Source organism: Sinocyclocheilus grahami, unplaced genomic scaffold (assembly GCF_001515645.1).
Source record: "Sinocyclocheilus grahami isolate Dianchi unplaced genomic scaffold, SAMN03320097.WGS_v1.1 scaffold487.1, whole genome shotgun sequence".
Classification (NCBI taxonomy): domain Eukaryota; kingdom Metazoa; phylum Chordata; class Actinopteri; order Cypriniformes; family Cyprinidae; genus Sinocyclocheilus; species Sinocyclocheilus grahami.
Window position 1 is genome coordinate 1,450,302 of NW_015505666.1, and position 22,489 is coordinate 1,472,790.

Sequence of the window (22,489 nt, forward strand, 5' to 3'; positions counted from 1 at the left end):
GGATGGATGGATGGATGGATGGATGGATGGGCGGATGGACAGACAGACAGACAGACAGACAGACAGACAGACAGACAGACAGACAGATAGATAGATAGATAGATAGATAGATAGATAGATAGATAGATAGATAGATAGATAGATAGATAGATAGATAGATAGAGATAAAAAAGTACCTTTTCTGTGGCATGAGAAAAAAAAATTACAACAAGAAAAGTCAGAATTGTGAGATGAGAGTTGCAATGATCTTTTTTTATTCTCTGGTGAAAAAAAAAAAAAATCAAGATGTAAACTCAGAATTCCAAGAGAAAAAAGGTAAAAATGGCAAGATATAAACATAGAATTGCGAGAAAAAAGACAGACACTCTTTATATCAGCAATCTGACTTTTTTTCCCAACAGAGTTATGAGTTTATATCTCAAAATTCAAAAAGTCAGATTTCATTTTGCTGCAACTACCTTTTTTATTTTTTTATTCCGTGGCGGAAACAGGTTTTTATATGATTCAAACAAAATGTTGATAAATATAATTATATGGCTTTGTTCAAAGATTATATTCTATATACTAGTATAATATCTGTTCAATATCAACATGTATTGACTGTATACATGTACTCTTGTATTCAATTTTTGTATGTGATATGTATTTTTATTCTTACCAGCATCATTAGTTTAATAGCATGCTGATGTCAAACTCTGTCTATGCAGGCAAGTTGACAGAAAGACAGCTCACTAGGATTCAGAACAGAGCTCTTATCTGACCACAGACTGGCCATCAGAAGCAGGACTGTAATGATTAGACATACTCCATAAGAAGACTGCCAGAATCCTGTCACTGCGTATCGATTTTAAGATGTCTATTTTGCTACTGTGTCATTTGGGCTTACGAAACAAAGGTGGGGCTACTCTGCCTGTCAATCGGCTGTCAGATTTAGTGGCAGGACTCTGATTGCCAGGACCCGGAGCAGATGCACTGTGGGTAGCCCACGATAGCAGAATGACCACAGAAGTGAGTTTGAGAAGGTCCTACAGTGACCGCCCCCCAAAGTGAGCCTGCAATCTGTCAGCCAGTCTAAATAAAACTCAAAACTAAACTTCAAACAGAATTCCAGACTTTTATGATGTGCAAGCCAACTTTTATGATGTGTGAGAAATGTGTTGATTTGGCAAATGAATGTCATTTGTTCAGGATACTATTGAAACACCACTTATTGACTTTCATGAATAAAATAAAATTAAATTAAATTAAATTAAATGTTCCCATAGACTAGTACTTCTAATTTCAATACTTAAGTACATTCAAAAGTAAGTACGCATACACAACCATATGCGCACATCTACACGGAGCCCAGTTAATGTTCAGAAAGTTGTGTAACCGAAACACTGTGTAATAATTTACATTACTGGGTATTCCTCGCCAACAGGCGATGTGTGTAGGATCAGTGCTGCAAGCTTCTGAACCAATCAGATCAGAGGAAAAGATCAATCCGTGACAGGTGCATGTGATCATCCTCCGTATCTTTTTGAAAGGGCATCTGCTGTCTGCTGCACATGAACAGATGATGGTTTGAGGACTTGATCTGGGCTTATATAAGAGCTTTTGGTGTTCCAGTTAATTATAAATTATGTTTCACGTAGTTGAGAGTTACTTTGACACGAGATTACAAAATGTAATTTAACCAAGTTGTGATGTTCCCATTTCTGACAAGTGAGTTCTACCTGATTAATCTGATCTGATGTAGCACATCAGGTATGGTACCATAAGCTTACAACACAGACATACAAAAATTATTAGTCACGCATGCTGTTCTGAGAGATACCGGAAAGAAAAGGCACCCTTGACCTGTCACAAGATGTGTGCACTGAGAAAACGCTGTTCAAGACAGTTTCGCAAGCTGTCAAGTCATTAGATGAACTAGCCGTCATTGCTGAAATAGTTTTATGTGAGTATGCATTCAATTAATTAGATCAACCTGTCCGATTCTTGTGGAACATCAGATGTGTCCTGCCTTCACAATTCTTTCTGGGAAGCTTCTACACACAAACTCGGACGTCTTAATTACAATGCGATGTGCATTCAAATGACTTTGCCAGGAATAAAACTGACATGCTGAGCAATTTCAAAGAGCTCTTTTTTCATGTACAGACAAATATAGGAAGATTTAGAAGTGTAGCATATATTCTGGAAAGCACCTGACATTTTTATCACATTCAAAACAGAACAGAATATTTAAAAACTTTTTGAATTTGAAGATCAGGCTAAATTTAACTAATTTTGTCTTCTGGGAAACATGTAACTATCTTCTGTAGCCTCTGAAGGGCAGTGCTAAATGACAAAAATAAGATATTTATGCAAAATAAGAAAAGTGCACACATCTCCATTCTGTTAAAAGTTTTCACCCCCTGGCTCTTAATGCATGTTTTTTTCCTTCTGGAGTATCAGTGAGCATTTGAACCTTCTGTAATAGTTGCATATGAGTCCCTCAGCTGTCCTCGGTGTGAAAAGATGGATCATACAATCATTATTGGAAAGGGTTCAAATACACAAAAATGCTGGAAAACCATATAATTTTCTGAAGAACACCAGGCAGTTTAACTGTTCAGGACAAACAAGGGATGCATGAACAACTATCACTAAACAAAAAAACACGGCTGTGGATCATTCAGGTAACAACACAGTATTAAGAATCAAGTGGATGTAAACTTTTGAACGGGGACATTTTTATAAATTCAACTATTATTTTCTCTTGTGGACTAATATGCAAACATCTTTTATGTGAAATATCTTATTCAGGTCAGTACTGAATAAACAATAATATGCATTTTGTATGATCCCTCTTAATTTGGTAAAATAATTAACATTTTGCAGATTCTGAAAGGGGGATGTAAACTTTTGACCTCAACTGTGTGTGTGTATATCACTTAAATCATGGATATGGTCTAGATTGAGGTTTTAATAAAATAATAAAATAAAATAAAAAAAATTGTCAGTTGATCATTGGTCATTGATCAGTAATTCTTTTGATACTTGCATGCATTCAAGAGTGAGTTTTAAAAGGGGGGAAAAAGATAAGCCACATGATCACATTCAGAACATAACTGGAGAACTAGAAAACAAAACAGGCTACCTAAAAATAAGTTACAATAAACAGTAAGCAAGTAAACGTGTAAGTAAAAAAAGAAAAGAAAAAAAACTTAATATTTATCTAATTCCTGATTGTTTTAAGCCAGTCAAACAAAATAGATTTCACAACCCGATTCTCGGCACCGTTGTGGGCAAATCTTGTAAAAGTGTTTGTGAACTTTAAAAATACCAAGAGCTAAAAAGTAAATTTCTGGCAAAGAAACAGAGCACACCTGTCTCCTTAACACACCTGAAATCCCCTGGAGCTCATTGTGTAAAACATCTGTCACACATATGAGATCAACAGTCGCAGCGGTGACAGTGAAAGTTAGAGCAGTTTGTCAACATCCAGCGTTTCACTATGAAGAAATCAGAATAAACGGCTACATTCAGACACCTTTCATGTAACATTTCAATTACAACGTCAACCCGACTATCAAACGCGCTCTGGAACGCATACAAACATGCATTTAATGATGGCTTTGCTCTGTTCCAGCTGAGGGGTTTTCTACTGGCCTTGTCGGACACAGCCGATGTTGGTGGATAAGTGTGTATAACCTCAATTAAAGCATGCTCTAAGTGTCTGACAACAGCTAATATTCCTCTTCCAGCAGCGGGCCGAATTGATGTTCCTTCATTCGTCACCCCGCAGAAAAAGCAATCATGCTGTTGTCTCGCTCTGCTTAGGAGCTGGGAAGCGCTGCCTCCAGTTGCTCATTAGCATGCATCGCTAACACCCCCTGTCCTCAAGATACCGTAGCATCTTTCCTGCATTGATCCAAACTCCAGTCTCTTAACAACGTTAAAACCCCTGCTTTAATATGCAGAGGAATCTGCTCTAATATACTTGCTCTAAAGGTGTTTTGAGGATAGTTAAACATTAAAACACACCGCAGTTATTGTTCGTCCCCACAGATTTGCCCCCTCATGTTTGCTTGCTTGTTTGCAGAGCTCTGTTTGAACAGAAAGCCTCCGTTCTGTCGGCTCTCCTGTTAGAGGTTCAACCCATAAAGCTTTAAAGGGGTCATATGATGCTGCTAAAATGAACATCATTTTGTGTATTTGGTGTAATGAAATGTGTTTATGCGGTTTAAAGTAAAAAAAAAACACATTATTTTCCACATACTGTACATTATTGTTTCTCCTCTATGCCCCGCCTTTTTGAAACGTGTCGATTTTTACAAAGCTCATCGGTCTGAAAAAGCGAGGTGTGCTGTGATTGGCCAGCTATCCAATGCGTTGTGATTGGCCGAATACCTCAAGCGTGAGACGGAAATGTTACGCCCCTCACATACTGTTGATGCCGTGTCCCGGCCAGAGCGATGAGTCAAAAACTTTCAAACCCATTACAAACGAGGCATTTTCTAGAGTGAGATCGAGAACGGCGCACCCCGCGGATCCGACGAATGAGCGGCAACCACATGTGACGACCCCGGGCTGGACTCCGCTGGTCCACTGTGAAAGTTTATGTATTCCCTCAGCGACCAGCACAGATCAGCTTTAGGCATGACGAAGCGGATATCGTCCTCTTTTGGAAGACCAAACAAAGTAGTTTCGCTTTCACAGCGAACCACACAGCGTCTTCACGATATGGCTGCAGCGTCAACAATACTACAGTGAGAATAAAAGTCACGCCTTCATCCTTTGCGTGAACATTTGGGTGGCGTTATGCAAATATTCCCACGTAGTGAGGTAGATATGTGGGGGCATGTTAGAATGAGCCGTTTTAGGTAGGTGTGGCTGACTCTGAACTTTTATAAAGAATATCTCTTTGGATTTGAGACTTTAGTCTTTGCAACTTTACAGATCTTCTTTATGTACCAAGAGCTTGTAACACTCCAAAGAGAAAAGAAAAATTGAAATCACATCATATGACCCCTTTAAGAAAACAGCCAGCTGTGTTACGAGATCTGACAGTCTTTAAAATGGGTATTTTTGAAATATCTGTGGTACATTTTGTAAATTCGCCATTCGTATTATATGGAAAATTGATTTGCAGACACTAAATAAGACCTGGGCTGATTGACAAACTCAAGCAGCAGTGTAAGATATTTCTGAATGGTGGAATAGCTTTCCTCTCATGTATAGTTTAAGCTACAAATGTTGGTCCCACTTTATATTAAGTGGCCCTAATACCTGTGTACTTACATATTAACTAGATGTGTACATAGTATGTAACTACAGTGTAAGTACACATTGGTACATAGTATCTACAGCTGTAATTTTTGTGTAACTACACATATATAACAACCCACTGAATGGCGTGTGTAAATACAAATGTGTAACAGGACATTGGTAACAACACTTTTTGGTAATGAAAGTACAAATGTGTAACAGGACTAACAGCACTTTTTGGTAAAGAAAGTGTTGCACTTTATATTAAGTAAATAATTCCTATGGATTTACCATGAAATTACTCTGATGTTACACAGCAGCGGCCAATAGGTTAGGCTTTACATATAAATTGTGGTTGGTGTCCAGAATGTTACTCTTTATATTAAGTGGACAGTTCCTGAGGAGTTACCATGTAAGTACACTGGTATTACAGTGGTGCACCAACTCCACCAACTTGAGATCCATCTCCTCCCACTTTACATATCCCTAAACCTACCCATTTTCACCCCCTGGATCAAATTGTTCCAATTACTCTTATACATATTGTTGTTACAAAATGTAGTTATATATGTCCTGTTACACATTTGTACTTACACAAACCATTCGGAGGGTTGATACATGTCTGTAGTTACAGAAATATTACAGCCCTAGATACTATGTACCAATGTGCACTTACACTGTGGTTACATACTATGTACACATCTAGTTACTATGTAAGTACACAGGTATTAGGGCCACTTAATATAAAGTGGGACCCAAATGTTTGCTTAGAGGTTTAAATCCAGTGCTAACATCACTAACATTCTGTAAACTTGCGGTTGCCCATCAAATATACACTTCTAAATGCCAGAAATCTTGAAATATCAATAGAAAGTATTTCACAACAGAACAGGAAATACAAAGAGAGAAGGAAAAGATTTTACAATAAGATTAAATTTGTTAACATTAGTTAATGCATTATCTCACAAACTCACAACTTTTATACCATTCAAACAATTATAAACAATTAATTGTTTATATTATTTAATTACATTTTTATATACTATATTTATACTACCAAAATCATGCCATTTTTTTATAGAAATATTTTATACTCACTAATTTAGCTTTCATTTGTTCAGTGTAATAATATTGCAAAAAATGTAATATTAATATTATGATAATAATATTATGAAATATTATTACAATTTCAAATAACTGTTTTCTATTTTATTATATATTTAAAGTATATTTATTTCTATGATAGTAAAGCTGAATATTTAGCCAGATCCTTCTTCAGATATCACTCTAATATACTGATTTGTTGCTAATAAAAAATTAAAGACTGTTCATTTATACTTGAAATATTAAAAATAATTAGATTTTAAATGTAGAAACTGTATGATAACCAATGCATTAACCTCCATTGTTTAAACCTTGTTATAAAGAGTTACAGAAAATAAAGAAATTTAAGAGAGGGATAAATTGCCTTATTTCAACCGATACAAAGTTTGTCCATGACATCACCAGCTGTGGGCGGGGCCCAGAAATTTGCAGTACACCAGTAATTAAAAACATCATACAATATAACAAACAGCATATTGTTCAGCAGTCTGCCATTACTTCATATAACTTACATCCATTCAGCAATAAAAAAAGAGGCACTCAAAGAAAGCACATACCTCTCTATCGAGCTGGTGGGGTGCTATCACGGTGACAATGTCGCCTCTTTCCGGGTCGATGTAGAACATATTGGGTGAAGGTTTATCGGGCAGCTGTCTCACGATGATGTAGCGCAGTACAGCGTTGTCGGTGTTGGGATCGTCTGCGTCGTAAGCCGTCATGGTCATCACTGTAGTGCCTGCCAAAAACAGTTGAAAAACAATGAGTTATAATGGAGACATATGGGCAGGATGCTACTCGGTTTGGTGCCAACTATATCCTTAAGGTTTTATCTGTACACCGACACCACTTGTATTGCCATTTTTCATTAAACCGCACAGCTGAACGGAACTGTAATCGATCGAACTCGGCGAGCTGAGCAAGAGAAGACGATGCACTTTGAATGAGGCTTCAGGGCATAAAATACGAAAGAGCAAAAGTCTACTTCTAAGAAGCCCTGTTACGATTCTCCCAGCACATCCGAGTTTTATATTGTACTGCATCTAAAATAAGGATACCATTCTTGGTAGATGAACTGTAATCCTAGTCAATTCTTGACATGTCAGTTCGCCTCCTCTCTCAGACGTGGCCTCCGGAATGAACAGCAGCTCGACGGTATCCGGAGAGAGGGCGATATCACAGTTCAAGCGACGCTGTTCATCTATTTCATTTTCCCTCCGTCTCATCTGAATGTGCTCAGCCACAAAAGTGGGCCACAAATGGAGCCAGAGCCTCTCAAAGTCACAGTGACCAGACAGTGACACGAGGATAAGTCATATCTATCTCCTGAAGTTAATGGCCTCTATCAGTGACGTTAACCTCTGATCAGCCTTTACAAGAGCTCTCGCACTGTACGGCATAAATCCAGCAGGCACCAAAAAGAGAAATGAAAAAAAAAGAAAAAAAGGGAGGATATGTGCAGACACCCTCAAATAGGAATATTAGCATCTTAGAGTAAATGAGTAAAAGGCAATTATAAGTAATTAAGGGAGAAGTGAGTATCTGCACGGGGAGAGAGACAGCGGTATTAGGCAGCGGTTAAGCAGTACACCTCTAATGATTAATTACACATGCTGAAGCGCATAGTGGGGCTCTCTCGTGACATCGCTAGTCAGAGCGAGCGGTTCCACTTCACTGTTTCACTGTTTCGGTTACACCAAGTTATACGACCTGCGTGTTCGCAGAAACACACACGAGTGTGTGCACAGCATGACTGCACACACACACAGACACATGCAACCTTTTTCTTTCTCTCATGCGCATACAGAAAGACAAGTACCCAGACAAGAGCACTCACACTGCACTTTATGAAGAGCAACCTAGCACTGAAATTAAGTTTGAAAATCTTGTAATTTATTGCATGGTTTTACTCTTGTCATTTGTTTTTACAAACTAAAAAATTTTATCAAATGGCAAATAAACAGATTAATTTAATACACCAACATTGAAAAGAAGGAAGGAAGGAAGGAAGACAAATAAATGAACCTGTACAATAAATTAATGAGGTAAAATAGCTCTAGAGAAGAAAAGAATGTGCAAAGATACAATTTTAAGCGTGGGCCAGTGTATGTACATATAATTTGTATCTGATTATTTATTCATAATTACCAAAATTGGCTCCCAATATATCCTGATAGCTAGCTAGATAGATAGACTTTTCTAAGACATTTAAGTAGAAATTGATTTCCTTGTAAGTGAAAACTAGTCCTGTCCAAACATTCTGTTTATGTATAGAATGCATTCATAATCAAGAATGTTTTTTACAACTGAACAAACATTTGTGAAAGAATAGCACAATCAACCTAATCACCACAAGACCCCTTGATTCTGAATCGACATTCAATCCGGTTCCTGTAGTTCTATTAACCTGTTCTCCTCCTGCACCCTCATAAAGATCAAAAAGCTATGAGGTATTTAGCGCTCATCAATATGAACCATGACAAAAGCCATCAGCTCCCATCAGCACACACATAAATCAACAAGCAGATCTAATTGGCTGATGGGAAGGGCCAGAAAGTGAATGCAAATCACTGCTACACAATTATGAAGCAATTATGTCAAAGCTGAGCCCAATTCAGTAGCTATTGTCTTCCTTTATGAAGTCCATACTCTCCCCAGCGCCAAGCCGGAATCAATGTTAACTATATTGGAAGGTTTAATGGGAGGACCTGAAATGGCTAGACTTGAATCTGCGGGTCTCCATTACTGTGTTATCAACTCTGTTCATCTAATTGGGGCTATGGGATCAGTCAGAGTGAGGACTTTTTCTTTCTGGCTCTTTCTGGCTCTTTCTTTTTCCCTTTTAATTCCACCATCTTGTCACACTGAACAAGAGGCAGAACATTGAAATGAATAATGTCTCATAAAATGCCTGACTTGAGCAGTTAATTTGATATCAGACTCGGTGTCTAACTCTGCATTAACTAAGGCTGAAAACATTCATTGGCATACTGAAATCAACCACAGTATGAGCAGGCAAGTAGGAGATGTGCTACATGGACTTGCGCTATATAATCATAAAAATTATAAATAACAGATTTTTGGTAACACTTTACAATAAGGTTCATTAGTTAAATATTAGTTAATGTATAAACTAACATGAGCTAACCATGAGCAATACATTTGTTACTGTATTTACTAATCTTCACTAACGTTAGTTAATAAAAATACAGATGTTCATTGTTAGTTCATGTTAGTTCACAGTGCATTAACTAATGTTAACAAGATTTTAATAATGTGTTAGTAAATGTTGAAATTAACATTAACAAAGATTAATAAACTCTGTATAAGTGCAGTTCATTATTAGTTCATGTTAACTAATGTAGTTAACTAATGAACCTTATTGTAAAGTGTTACCAGATTTTTAAAGTTATTTTATATTAAAAAATGTACGTATTTGTCTACATTTGTGTGTGTGTGTATGTATGTATATATATATATATATATATATATATATAATTTTAAATTGGAATAATATTTCAAAATATTATATTATTATATTATATTACAGTAATATTGTGAAGTATTATTCTAGTTTAAAATAACTTTAAAATAATTTTCTATTTTAATATACTTTAACATTTAATTTTTTACTTTGAATCTGTGAAAAAAAAAGTTATGGATTTTTTTTTTTTTTTTTAACAGTATATAATAATAATAATAATAATTCATAATTTAAACCTTTCTTATTCAGACTTTCTGTGGCTATACCTAGAGCGCTGTCTTTATCTGTTGCGCACACTGTTCTCGTCTTCTCATCCTGTTGCTCTCTGATATAGCAGAAGAATGTGTTGTTTGGAAGATCAAGGCATTTCAGTGGGCATCTCTGCCTTCTGACAACAGCTGAAGCCCGGTGGGTGCCAATCACAGAGCCCCACTCCAGAACCGAAGGCAGTGGTGTACCTTCCAAAACCGTGGGCTTCTCCACAGGGTGCCTTCCACTTCGACATGGCCCCAGCTGCTTAAAACCAAGAGCTGGCTAAAAAGCTGGGCCCTTAAGCTTTTGTGGAGGAGAGGTTTTACATAATAATAACTTCAATTGTGTCACGCCATTAAAAGGTCATATTTATATATGATTTATTTCACAATTTATTTCAGCACAAAAATTTAATTTCTGTGTAAATGTACTTATTTGCCCATTTAATCAATACAATTAAAAATTAAAAATTTAATTATTGTAGAAGCTGCTTGTTTACAAATTATTTTGTGATATTCAGGGTTTTTTTTCTATTTATTTATTCATTATGCATACATTTATTTTGTGTAGTGTATGGACAAAAAAAATGTTATGCTAACTATTCCTTTAAAAATATTATATTGGGAAGTACGTAGACAGTAACATGATATTATTGAAAGTAAAATATAAATATAAATCTCAGTGGTGTAACAATACCATCCCATCATAATATGCTAGATCCCTGACAACCTAGCAGAGAACAGCAAATCACATTCAGTGCTAATTTTGCCGGAACAATTGCATTTTTAACAGTTTCATAATTCTTTTAGGTGCTAAAACAATGCAAGCATGTGCAAATAAACAATACCATCAGCAGGCACAATTCATATTTAGTCCACCTCTCTGTTTTCAGTTATACAGCACTGTACAATGAGAGTTAAAAAGAAAGTAAGGGCTACAGTGCGCTAAAACAAGGCCGGTGTCACACGTGGCACATCCTCTATTATAGACATCCAGGGAAATCAATATGACTTCAGGATCTCATTCACACTGGGAAAGCCTGCGCACTGTGTGATGGGCTTTATAATAGGAAAGAACGGGGGGAAAGATTGAGACAGGATGAAATAATGATGGAGCAGGTGTGTGTGAGCGAGTGATCTGACTAGATACCGAGATGAAAGGGAGAGAGAGGAAGGGCGAGAGGTCTGCAGGGAAAACAGACAATGAAGCTACTGGACAAGGGATCACTGTGCTATCTTTGGACTTTGGATAAGTTTAAAGTGCGCAAATAATGAGGCTAATCTTCTATCCGAAATCTACCAAATTATTTTTTTTGGAATGGAATGGATGGAGATTTATTCAAAGGACGTTTGAAACTTTGCGGCACATGATTGGTGAGACTTCAAAAAGCACAAAATTCTAAATAGTGTGGCTTTTTATAGACCATCTCTGCTACATAGCAACAGCAAAGCACAGAGTGCTATTACCCTTCATTTTGGGAGGTAATTCAATACATCTAGAGGTTCTGGACAAAGATAAATGGACTACAATGTGGAATGGAGCACAGCGGTGAAATTCGCGGCCTTCTTGCCCTGAAAGACCCAGCTTGCCTATTCTCCCTTGGTTAAAGGCAATCAAGTGAAATTCAGCGGTCTGTCTAAAAGAAGTCCGCAGGCATAGTCTGGCTATTCTACGTTCCTGTTGTTTCATTACACCGTGGCGAGTAAGCACCATTTTTATGAAAACCCCTGAACTGCAATTTACTCATTGCTTCAAAGTGTAGTCCCATAGCAGAAACAGTGCTGTATAAGGAAGAAACACTTGAAACTTCGCATTCACACATTCACACTCGTATTGTAAAATGCTGCACCTAAGCTAAAGGAAAACATACAAAAAGTTTTTTATAGATTTTTTGCAAGTTACATATTTATGCTCAACAAGTAGCTAGGTTAACACTGGTCTAGGAGATGAAATGAATGACAGAAAAAGATATTCCTCCAAAAGAGGAATTTCTGTCAGTATTTACTCACCCTCATGTCATTTCAAATCTGAATGGCATTACTTCTGTTACGGAGCAAAATATTAGATATTTTTGAGAAAATGTAAGTCTTTTCCATTCAACAATGACTCATAGGGCCCTATTTTAACCAAGCGCATGGCACAGGTGCACTTAGGGCATGTCTGAATCCACTTTTGCTATTTTAATATACCAACCCATGGAAGTACTGAAACCTGTTTTGTACCTTTGTAATACACTGATAACCACCAAAAGCAGGTGGTGATGAGAAAGTCACATGATGAACCAAAGCCCATCCCAAGCAGCTTTTAAACACTAATATGTATAGAAGGTGCACAATGTCATTCACACAAACACTAAATACCATAATGGTAACACACATGAAACTGAAATATGCAATAAACATTAATTTAACAACATTAGATGTAACATACAACCCTAATGTACACAACTGATAAGAAAAAACTAAGAAGAAACAGTTATTTCAATGGAAAAGCACCCAAGGTGAAATGTAACGCAGGGAATTCTGGGAATGTCAATTTCACCATCACCGTATATAGTAGGGAAACTTACCATTAACCAATTAATTGGTTTTTACTGTAGCATTTTACAGTCTTTTACTGTTAAAATCCTGGTCATTTTTGCAGTGTATTTACATGGCGGAATTTGCAAGATCATAGACTGAATGCTTCTCCAAGGATGAAATAGATCTGCTTGTGTGCAAGGTTAAAGTGCGCGAGCAGACAATTTACGGGACAAGCTGGAATCCACCAAAGCCCCCTGAGATGAAGCACACGTGGGCGTACAAAATAATAATCATTTACATTGTAATCCTTTTATTTTTAATATTTGGCATGTTTGTGTGCTGTTGCGTGTTCCTGTGTGTGTAATAAGCAGAGTGTGTACGCACTCGCCTATAGGCGCATATTACTAGCATACCCTTTAAATAAATAAAAAATACTTCGCCATTGACTTTAGACTAGGTTTTAGTTGGTCAATGGCGCAATTGTTTTCAGTTGCCTCAAAATAGCAATGCGCCAATAATGCGCCTGAACACACTTTGTTTTCAGACCAGCATGCCCATGGGCAAACAGATTGGCGCAAGTGCATTTGCTATTTAAACAACGTGGCACTGGATGTGAAAATGATAACTGTGTCGGGCTGAAACTAGCAAAAAACACTTAAAAACATCTTACACACAATAATTATATGGCAAACAGTAGCTCAAGTGCATGATAGCTTGACTGGCCATTGATGTTTGTTTTGTGCATCAAGCACACACAGCTTCAGTTTTAACTTTCATCAAGGAAATTTTTGGCTTCAAAAGATTTTTTTCCCCCTAAAAATCTTTGTTTGTGTTCATCTTAAGAAAGAAAGTCATATACATATGGGATGGCAAGAGGCTGTAATGGATGGAGAATCCCTTAAAGGGCAAATTTTTTTGTATTCCACTGTGCTGCATTTTAATTGTTGTTATGCAATAGATAGATGTTTTTGAGTGCTACTGCATTTTGTTTTGTTTTCCCCGTTTTAACCAAACTTTTGTATGTCTGTCTGACAAAACACTTCATGCACTTTATTTGACTTTGCATTGAGACGATGATTCAATGTGATGAAACAAGTACCTCTTCTCCTGTTTTCATTTTTGCTAGGTTACTTCTACTTTTTTAATATTAAAGTACAGATTTTTTTTTAACTTCTACTCAAGTAAGTTTCTGCCCAGATACTTGTACTTTAAATTGAGAATTTTTTTTTCACTCAATATGTTTACTTTCACTTAAGTATAATTAAATACTTTTTATACCGCTGCCAAAAAAATAAACAATTTAAAAAAAGTAATGTATATTGTATTCAAATCTTCTGAAGCCATACGATAGCTTTTTCTGAGAAACAGTATTGGAACGGGATCATTCCTGAACTAATCAGTCCAATTAGTGAACAGGATCAACCAGTACTTTGAAATGATTCATATAAAAAGATAGACTCGTTACCAAAGAAAGTTTCTGAATTCAATTCCCTGACTCAATGTTCCATTTCTTGAGCTAATAGCTCCCTAGAGGGCAAGATTATCCATGAACGACAGAAGTTTCTTTATATAAAGCCAATGCATGGTTTCAGAAGACCTATAAAGCCATATGGACTACTTTTACGATACTTTTATTGTTCTTTTTGTTACTGTATTTAAAAGAAGTGTCTGAAGATTCTTTAAATCTTTTTAAAAGTGTTAAACAAAACAGCATGCAGGTTTAGAATGGCATGACAGTGAAGAAATAATGAGAGAATTTTCGATGAACTGTTCATATAAGTAGAGAACACTCAGCCATTTTATTATAATTGATTCATTCTAAAGCACCATTTGTCAGATCCCAAAGGGAAACCAAAGAGTGTAAAACCTCCACTTTTTAAGAACATTATCGATGATTTACATAAAAGGTGAACGTCAGGGCACCAGTAAAAGGCTAATAATGGACTACCAACACTTTCATTGTTTTGGTATTGTATGTAATGCATACAACAAGTGCTCATCAAGCCATAATCATTTCCACAAATCACTTCTACCATTCTAATGTGAGATCCGAACCATCCTTTGTGACTGATAAACGTATAACCTAAAAAGCTAACTTAGTTTCTCAGGACTGAAAAAACTGTTCAGGAGGTAAAAATTGAGGCTTAAAATGAAAGAATCAATCTCATTTCAACAAGATTCAGCTTCACAATGCCCCGCTATGCAACCTTTTGTTATAAAATAACACCAGTGATTTTACATTGGACGTCAAGCAACCCAACACAGTACCAAAATTGACTTTCAAAACTAAGAAAAATGTCTTAAAATCAAATTTTTAACTTGCACTTCCACACTTTTTTTTGTTTCATTAAGCCTCAGAGCTCTGGTAGCTCACATAAAATCCCACAACGCACACGGGCAAGTAAACACAGAAATGTAATCTGTGTGTCCGGTTTGATCCCAGGCCTGCAGTGGAAAGTGCTGCAGCATAAAGCCACACATCATTCTCTCATCTCGCCCTGTCACCAGCTTCTCCATTACAGATATAAAAGAAGAGAGCAAGAGGTAGCACTTATTAACATGATCTGTGTCTGTGTGTGTGAGTGAGACGAGTGAAAGAAGATGAGAAAGCAAATGACAGAGAAAAAGAAAAGAATGCAAGGGTGTCTGGAATAGAAGGAAATTAAAGCAAGCACAAATTGTCTTTACACTGCATGCAGCCAACATCTGAAGTGGCGTTTATTGAAAGTATGTCTTTTAATGAGACACAGATGTTGCATAACAATCGCCACAAACACACTGCAAAGTTTTGGGAGTGACAACCGCATGTGTTTGCTGAAGTGAATCCTCTAATTTCAGTTGGAAATGGTATGTAATGGTCTTTGACTATATAAAGGTGGTCTGGTGTTCTGTGACAGAATGACAGTAACACACCTCTCTTCCCTCCACCTTTTCACCTTTACAGCCTACAGCAGACTAATTAAATTCTACCTGCACCACTATTCCAATCACTTAAACATGCTGTTCACTCATTCTAACAGTTTCCAGTGCAGAGCCACATGTACCCATACACACAAACGGTTGATTAAACAGTGACGCAACTTCAAAAGGAACATAATAACCTCTTTTTTTTAACCCAATGCTGGGTTCAGCCTGTTGGGTCATTTTATTGGGTTACTTTTAATGTTTTTACCCAGGTGCTTGGTAGTTTTTTTAATAGAATAGAATAGAATAGAATAGAATAGAATAGAATAGAACGTAACGTAATGTAATGCAATACAATACAATATATATACACTACTGTAAAAGATTGGAATCATTAAGATTTTTTTTATGTTTTTGAAAGAAGTCTCTTATTCACACAAAGGCTGCATTTATATGGTCAAATCCAGTAAACCCAGTAATATTGTAAAATATTTTTACAATTTAAAATAACCATTTTGGAAAATGTTTCAGCAGCCATCTTACTTTCCACCAAAATATTAAGTAGCACAACTGTTTTCAACATTGCTAATAATAAGACATGTTTCTTGAGCACCAAATCAGCATATTAGACTCCCGAGGAGACTTCTGTACTGAACTGTATCCGTCAGTCATTTCTATTTGAAACGAACAAACTGTCTAAACAACTGATTCACTAGTGCAAATAACATATCATTGCCCCAACATTAGCACTGTTAACACACTGTTCCAACAACCACTAAAATACAGCAAATACAGATTTCTTCACAAATTTGAAGCTTTCCCATTTACAGTATGAAACATCTTTTTTTTTTTTTACTAGTTCAGGAAAAGGACAGCAGTCACAGGAACAATGGTGGCAGCTGATTAAGGTGCAGAATGTCATCACTTCCTATTAGCAACACATTGTGTATTAATTTTCTATTAGGTTTATTACATAACATGTTCCGGTAATGCAAACGAGGCCGATATGGTGGACGGGTATGCATACACACAATGGAAATGGAGTGGAATGAATATCATCAAATGAAATTGTGTTCAATTAGATAACACATTTGTTTGTGTCTGTGCTTGTATATCTGAGAGGGAGTGCAAGAGTATGTTTACAGTCATGTTCAGAGGAAAAAATATAATTAACACCTCTGTGGGGGCTTTCTGCATTAGCTAACTGTTTCACAGTGTATCCATAAAGCAGCAGGAATCCGTTTGGATCCTGGCAGCGCGCAGCATATGTACGGTTTAATGCGCACATTGCCGCGGCTAAAACATAATGTGTGTCTTACTATGGCTGTGCTCATCAAACCAGAACGCAGAACGGCAGTCCTCAGCGGGGCAAAATTAATGTTTAAGGAGACATCAAGCTCGGGTGAAATGACATTTTGCTCAGTCATCAAGTCTTGTTGCAATGCAAACAACAGCTCAGATTGTATCATTCAGGTTTAATGTTTGCCTGGCTTAATATAAACCTAAATTTCATAATGCAATTCAATTAAATTCAAAACAGGCAATGGAGAGTGAAGTAAACTGTGCCATGCTTTACTTAAAATGTCCTCTAGACTCTAAACAAATTAAACTGCCTTTCAAGATGTCTGCTCTGACATTACAAAAGAGCATATATAACATAACATAAATGAATTAATGAGTGAGTGAGTGAGTGAGTGAGTGAGTGAGTGAGTGAGTGAGTGAGTGAGTGAGTGAGTGAGTGAGTGAGTGAGTGAGTGAGTGAGTGAGTGAGTGAGTGAGTGAGTGAGTGAGTGAGTGAGTGAGTGAGTGAGTGAGTGAATGAATGAATGAATGAATCATTAAGCAAGCCAGCCCATTCCAAAGTGTTATTTCACAATGGCATCATTTGTTTAACATTCAGAATATTTATTGCATAATAGTATTTATGGGGTAAAGTATGAAACATTAAATTAAATTGCACTCTATTAAAAAGATTAGCCATTATCAAACAAAACCTTTAATAATGGATAATCTTTAGCATTTTTTAGCAAAACAATTATATAAATCAAACATCACACATGCTCAATGTTTTTAGACCTGGATAAGTACATTTATTTAAACATTAAAAAAGTAATACTATATTTTTTTTACCTGAGATTTGGACTATTTGCTTGGAAGTGGATAGAAAAAAATAATCACATACATTCTCATGTACATCATCTCTCAGTCACAGGCAGATAAATATGATGAAGCCTTTCTAAATATATAGTCAACTGACAGAATTATTTGCTAGACTAATCCACCAAAAATGAAAATTCTGTCATTATTTACTCACCCTCATGTTTCAAACCTGTATGGCTTTCTGTGGAACATAAAAGAGGATATTTTGAAGGATGTTAGTATTACAGTTTCTCTTGACTTCCATTGTAAGGACAAAAATAAATAAAAAAATAAAATAAAATACAAATACAAATACAAAGGAAGTCAATGTTGAAACTGGTTATCAACATTCTTCGAAATATCTTCTTTGGTGTTCAGCAGAAGAAAGAAATACATTTAGGTTTGAAAGGACGTGAAGGTAAATAAATGATAGGTGGACTATGCCTGTAGGGATGATTTTCTGGCTTGCCTCTTTCTACTGACCCACCGCTTCCACCAGGAGCTGTAATGGTGGACGGTCTCTGACACCTCATCAGTGGTGTGTGGTCACACACTCTCTTCTACAACCTGACAGCAGGCAGCAGCCTTATGACACCTTTCTGACAAACACTCACACAATCAAGCAACTCACAACAACAGCATGCATGCTAACACAAGCACACGTTGGGAACTCACTGAACACAGACCGAAGACTACAGCAAATAGACCACAGCATGCGAAGACACAGCTGAAATTATTCTCTCACAGAATCCACTATGCCCCTGGCCTAAAAGTGCCTGGGGATATTAGTTTCCCTTTTTTTACAGAACAAGAATTGCTCCCCGTTTCCCTTTGTGAACTTAAAAGTCAAAGTCTTTCCCCACAGCGTCCAAAGAAACTCAAAGAGAAAATAAATAATGTCAACATCAGGACTGTCGAAACCCTAAAGACGGAGTCTTTGACAAAAAAAAAATCTTGCTTTCTGAATGAGAACATTTCATAGATTCATGAGACCATGGTCATTTACATGTCAGAGGCTTTTAGAACTTCGCCTCTTTAGAACAGAACTGCAGAGAATTACTGGGCCTGTCAACACTGAATTGCTTTCAAACCCAAGATCCTTGCACTAGAGGCATGTAAAACAAGACAGAACAAAGTTACTGAAATCCCAGATCTTTACCCGATGCGTCACCCTCCAAAACTGTTTACAGAATGCTTGACAGCTCAGGGTCAGAACCCGTCCTCCTCGGTTACTTCCTGTCGGTTGAGACCCCAGCGATGAACTGTCTCCTCTGGGGCCCGTTCTATAAAATTTTCTGTCTGTGTGGTTTAAAGAGCACAGATGTAGTTCAGGTCCCAGGGCTCATGGAGCTGTCCAAATGAACCTCTGGTAGCCCAGTGAGGTTTAAGGTGATGTCTCAGCACACATAGGATTGCACTGAGGATTGGTTGAAATGCTGTTTCACTTGGATCTAAAACTTCTGAAGAAAGGTACATTTGCAGTGATGTAGTTTTCGACAACATATGAACCTCCCTTAGCAAGTAAAGACAGAGCATTGCAAAATTAATCAGACTGTTCTGCAACAGTTAAAAAAAGCTTGGCTATTAACAATGTATAAACCTTAACTTTATGTAATTTAACTTGATACTTTGCACTCGTCAAAAGTTAGTCAATAAGATTTATTTTTAATTAATTAATTTTATTTATCAGTGACGGGTTAAACAGATCAACAGTAAACAGTAAAGACATTTAAATGTCAGGAAAGGTGCTGGTATTCATCAAAAAATCTTTAAAAAAATAAAATAAAAATTAAGCAGCACAACTTTTAAAAAAATAAAAAATAAAAAAACAATAAAAAATGAAAAAGTGCAAAACATTTTTTGAGCACCAAATCTGGATATTAGAATGATTTCTAAAGGATGTGACACTGAAGACTGAAGAAATGGCTGCTGAAATTTCCGTTTTGCCATCACAGGAATAAATTACATTTTAGAATATACAAAAATAAAAATAATTGTAATAATATTTTACAATATTGCTGTTTTACTGTATTTTAGATCAGATAGAGTCTTGGTGAGTGTAAGATAATTATTTCAAAAATATTTTTAAAAATCCTCAATCTTTTGAAAAGTAGTGTATATATATATATATTTTCATTGTAAATATGTGAAAATCTGCAGTTTTAAAAGAGCACATTCATGATGTTTTTAAAATAATGAACCATCCAAAGTGGAAACAATAGCTGTGACAGCAGTATGAAGAAAAAAAAAACTCTTAATTAATTAAATCTGTTCACGATCTATGATACACTTAATGAAAAAAGTACTAAACTAAGTAGTCTTTTTGCTCTGCAACAAGTCCATTAATCTACTAAGGGATGTGGCAGAACTTTTCTTTAGTCTCAAAGACTAATTAATCATTCTGGTCTGTATCAGCAGACAGATTAAATCACAAACTGCTGCTTGTCCTCTGCTGCGGTTTAAAGTCTATATAGTGATTTCAATAAGTTAATAGAAAAAAAATAACTTTGAAATTCTAAAAGCCCTCTTTAATGTTTCAAAAATCTTGTGCTTCTTTGTCTACAAGAAGATTGATTAGCACTCTAGCAGAGGAAAATTATAATAACAAACTTTAACTGTAATAAAATCTTTGTTTGCCAATGACCAATCTCTCCCTGTCCATCAACACTGACAACTTTGCACCACCTTTCCAATGATTTTCCATAACATGCAGTAGTCTGCTGACATGTCGAGCATGACAATTCAGTGGAGGAAGAACACACTCTCCACATGGTGACAGTCAATGAATACATATGCACCAGCCAAGCCATGATTTGGGTATGGGAATTGGAGATCTAACAGAAAAGGCTGCTTTGAAGTGCCATGTTCTCTTGTTGAGGAAGTTACTAGAATTTAAAACGGTTCCATCACCAAAGCAATTGTGATGAGCTACACCTTACCTGATAACACCCCGAGAACAGGTGTTTTACACAGGCTCCAACAACACACAAAAGGCAGAAGCACAAGTGGACAAAAATTAATTTACTGTTTAAATAAAAAATAATCACATACATTCTCATGTACATCATCTCTCAGTCACAGGCAGATAAATATGATGAAGCCTTTCTAAATATATAGTCAACTGACAGAATTATTTGCTAGACTAATCCACCAAAAATGAAAATTCTGTCATTATTTACTCACCCTCATGTTTCAAACCTGTATGGCTTTCTGTGGAACATAAAAGAGGATATTTTGAAGGATGTTAGTATTACAGTTTCTCTTGACTTCCATTGTATGGACAAAAATAAATAAAAAAATAAAATAAAATAAAAATACAAATACAAAGGAAGTCAATGTTGAAACTGGTTATCAACATTATTCGAAATATCTTCTTTGGTGTTCAGCAGAAGAAAGAAATACATTTAGGTTTGAAAGGACGTGAAGGTAAATAAATGATAGGTGGACTATGCCTGTAGGGAACAGGTGTTTTACACAGGCTCCAACAACACACAAAAGGCAGAAGCACAAGTGGACAAAAATTAATTTACTGAAGCAACCATGCTATGTTACCTTGTTCTAATACAGCTTTGAGCTCTTTTGGTGAACTGTGTTTCACAAGACTCTTACCCGAGCGCTCCACATTGCAATTGTAATGCTGTACCGGGTGAGCAACTGAGCAAGTTTACTACATCAGAAAAGCACATTATGTGATGGATATTTTATGCAAACATCAGATTATATTAGTTTACAAATCATGCACTGTGATCAAAGTGTTTTGAGGTCATAACACAGGATTGTGTGAGGAACCATGGAAAATTAAGTCTTTATGAATTGATAATTTGCCCCAATAATTAGTTTGAAAAGAAATGAAAGTTGTTGTTTTGCTGCCTCTAGTTTTCATTTCAACTGGAAACTGCACTGTATAGGTACAACTGTAGGTATGTTTTTGCAAAAATTAAAGGTGATGTTTGCAATGAGCCTGGGTTAAAATATATATATATACACACACACACATCCACACAATACTACCAGTTAAAAACTCTGTTAAAAACAAGATGGGAAGCTGTGCAGTCATGTGACCAGACCAGTTCGAATGGCAGCAGAGACAGGAAGACATGTGTCATATGTGCATGTGTGAGTGTTCAGCGTCTCCACTCGGCTCAAGCTATACGAAGAGACAGTAGCTGATGGTGCAAAACTGACGGGCCTTTCAACGCAACATCTGCTAGCGAGCTAAACATCATTAAGGCGACTCGCACGGATCTGACATCCCTGCAGTATTTTCTGCTGTGATGGGCGGCAGCCAGCCAAAAGGACAGTCGAAAACAACACAAAGAGCTCTGAATTTGACATTTCAAGTCCCAAACATTTGCATTTAGGAAAATGCCACTCAAATCTAAAGCAAGAGATACAAACAGGTTTAGCTGAATGGATTTCTTGGGGGCAACCTTATGCAACATTTTGGCATTTAAAATGGCTTTTTATTTAACTGAACATGAGCTGTATGCAATGAAATTTCATCAATAAGAAAAACACACAATGCTTTTCTTCCCAGGTCTGAATCAATTCAAAAGAAGTGGGTCCTTTCAACAGACACGACTATTCATTTTCGGGTACGGTCCATCTATTTCACAAGACTGCAAATGAAACAGAAAACCTATTAGCTCGTGTTTGTTAAAAACATACTCAAAGCAATCAATAGACCAAATATATGAGGAAAGAGATGAAAACAGAAAATGAGGAAACCAGGTATGGAAGGAGGGAAACAGATCAACGTCAAGAAAAAAATAAAATAAATAAAAAGACTCTTGAGGAAGAAAAGGGAGAAAAAGGAAGGTGCTAAATGAGATATGCAAAAAAAAAAAAA

General features: G+C 36.4%; 1 protein-coding gene across 1 annotated transcript in view; it reads right to left on the minus strand.

Moving 5' to 3' along the window:
• Positions 1-22,489, minus strand: part of LOC107553949 (cadherin-13-like) — a 208,777-nt gene that overhangs the window by 95,954 nt on the left and 90,334 nt on the right. The window contains exon 8 of the mRNA XM_016236293.1: positions 6,900-7,078. Coding sequence (XP_016091779.1) covers positions 6,900-7,078 — 179 coding nt within the window. The remainder of the gene's footprint in view (positions 1-6,899; positions 7,079-22,489) is intronic.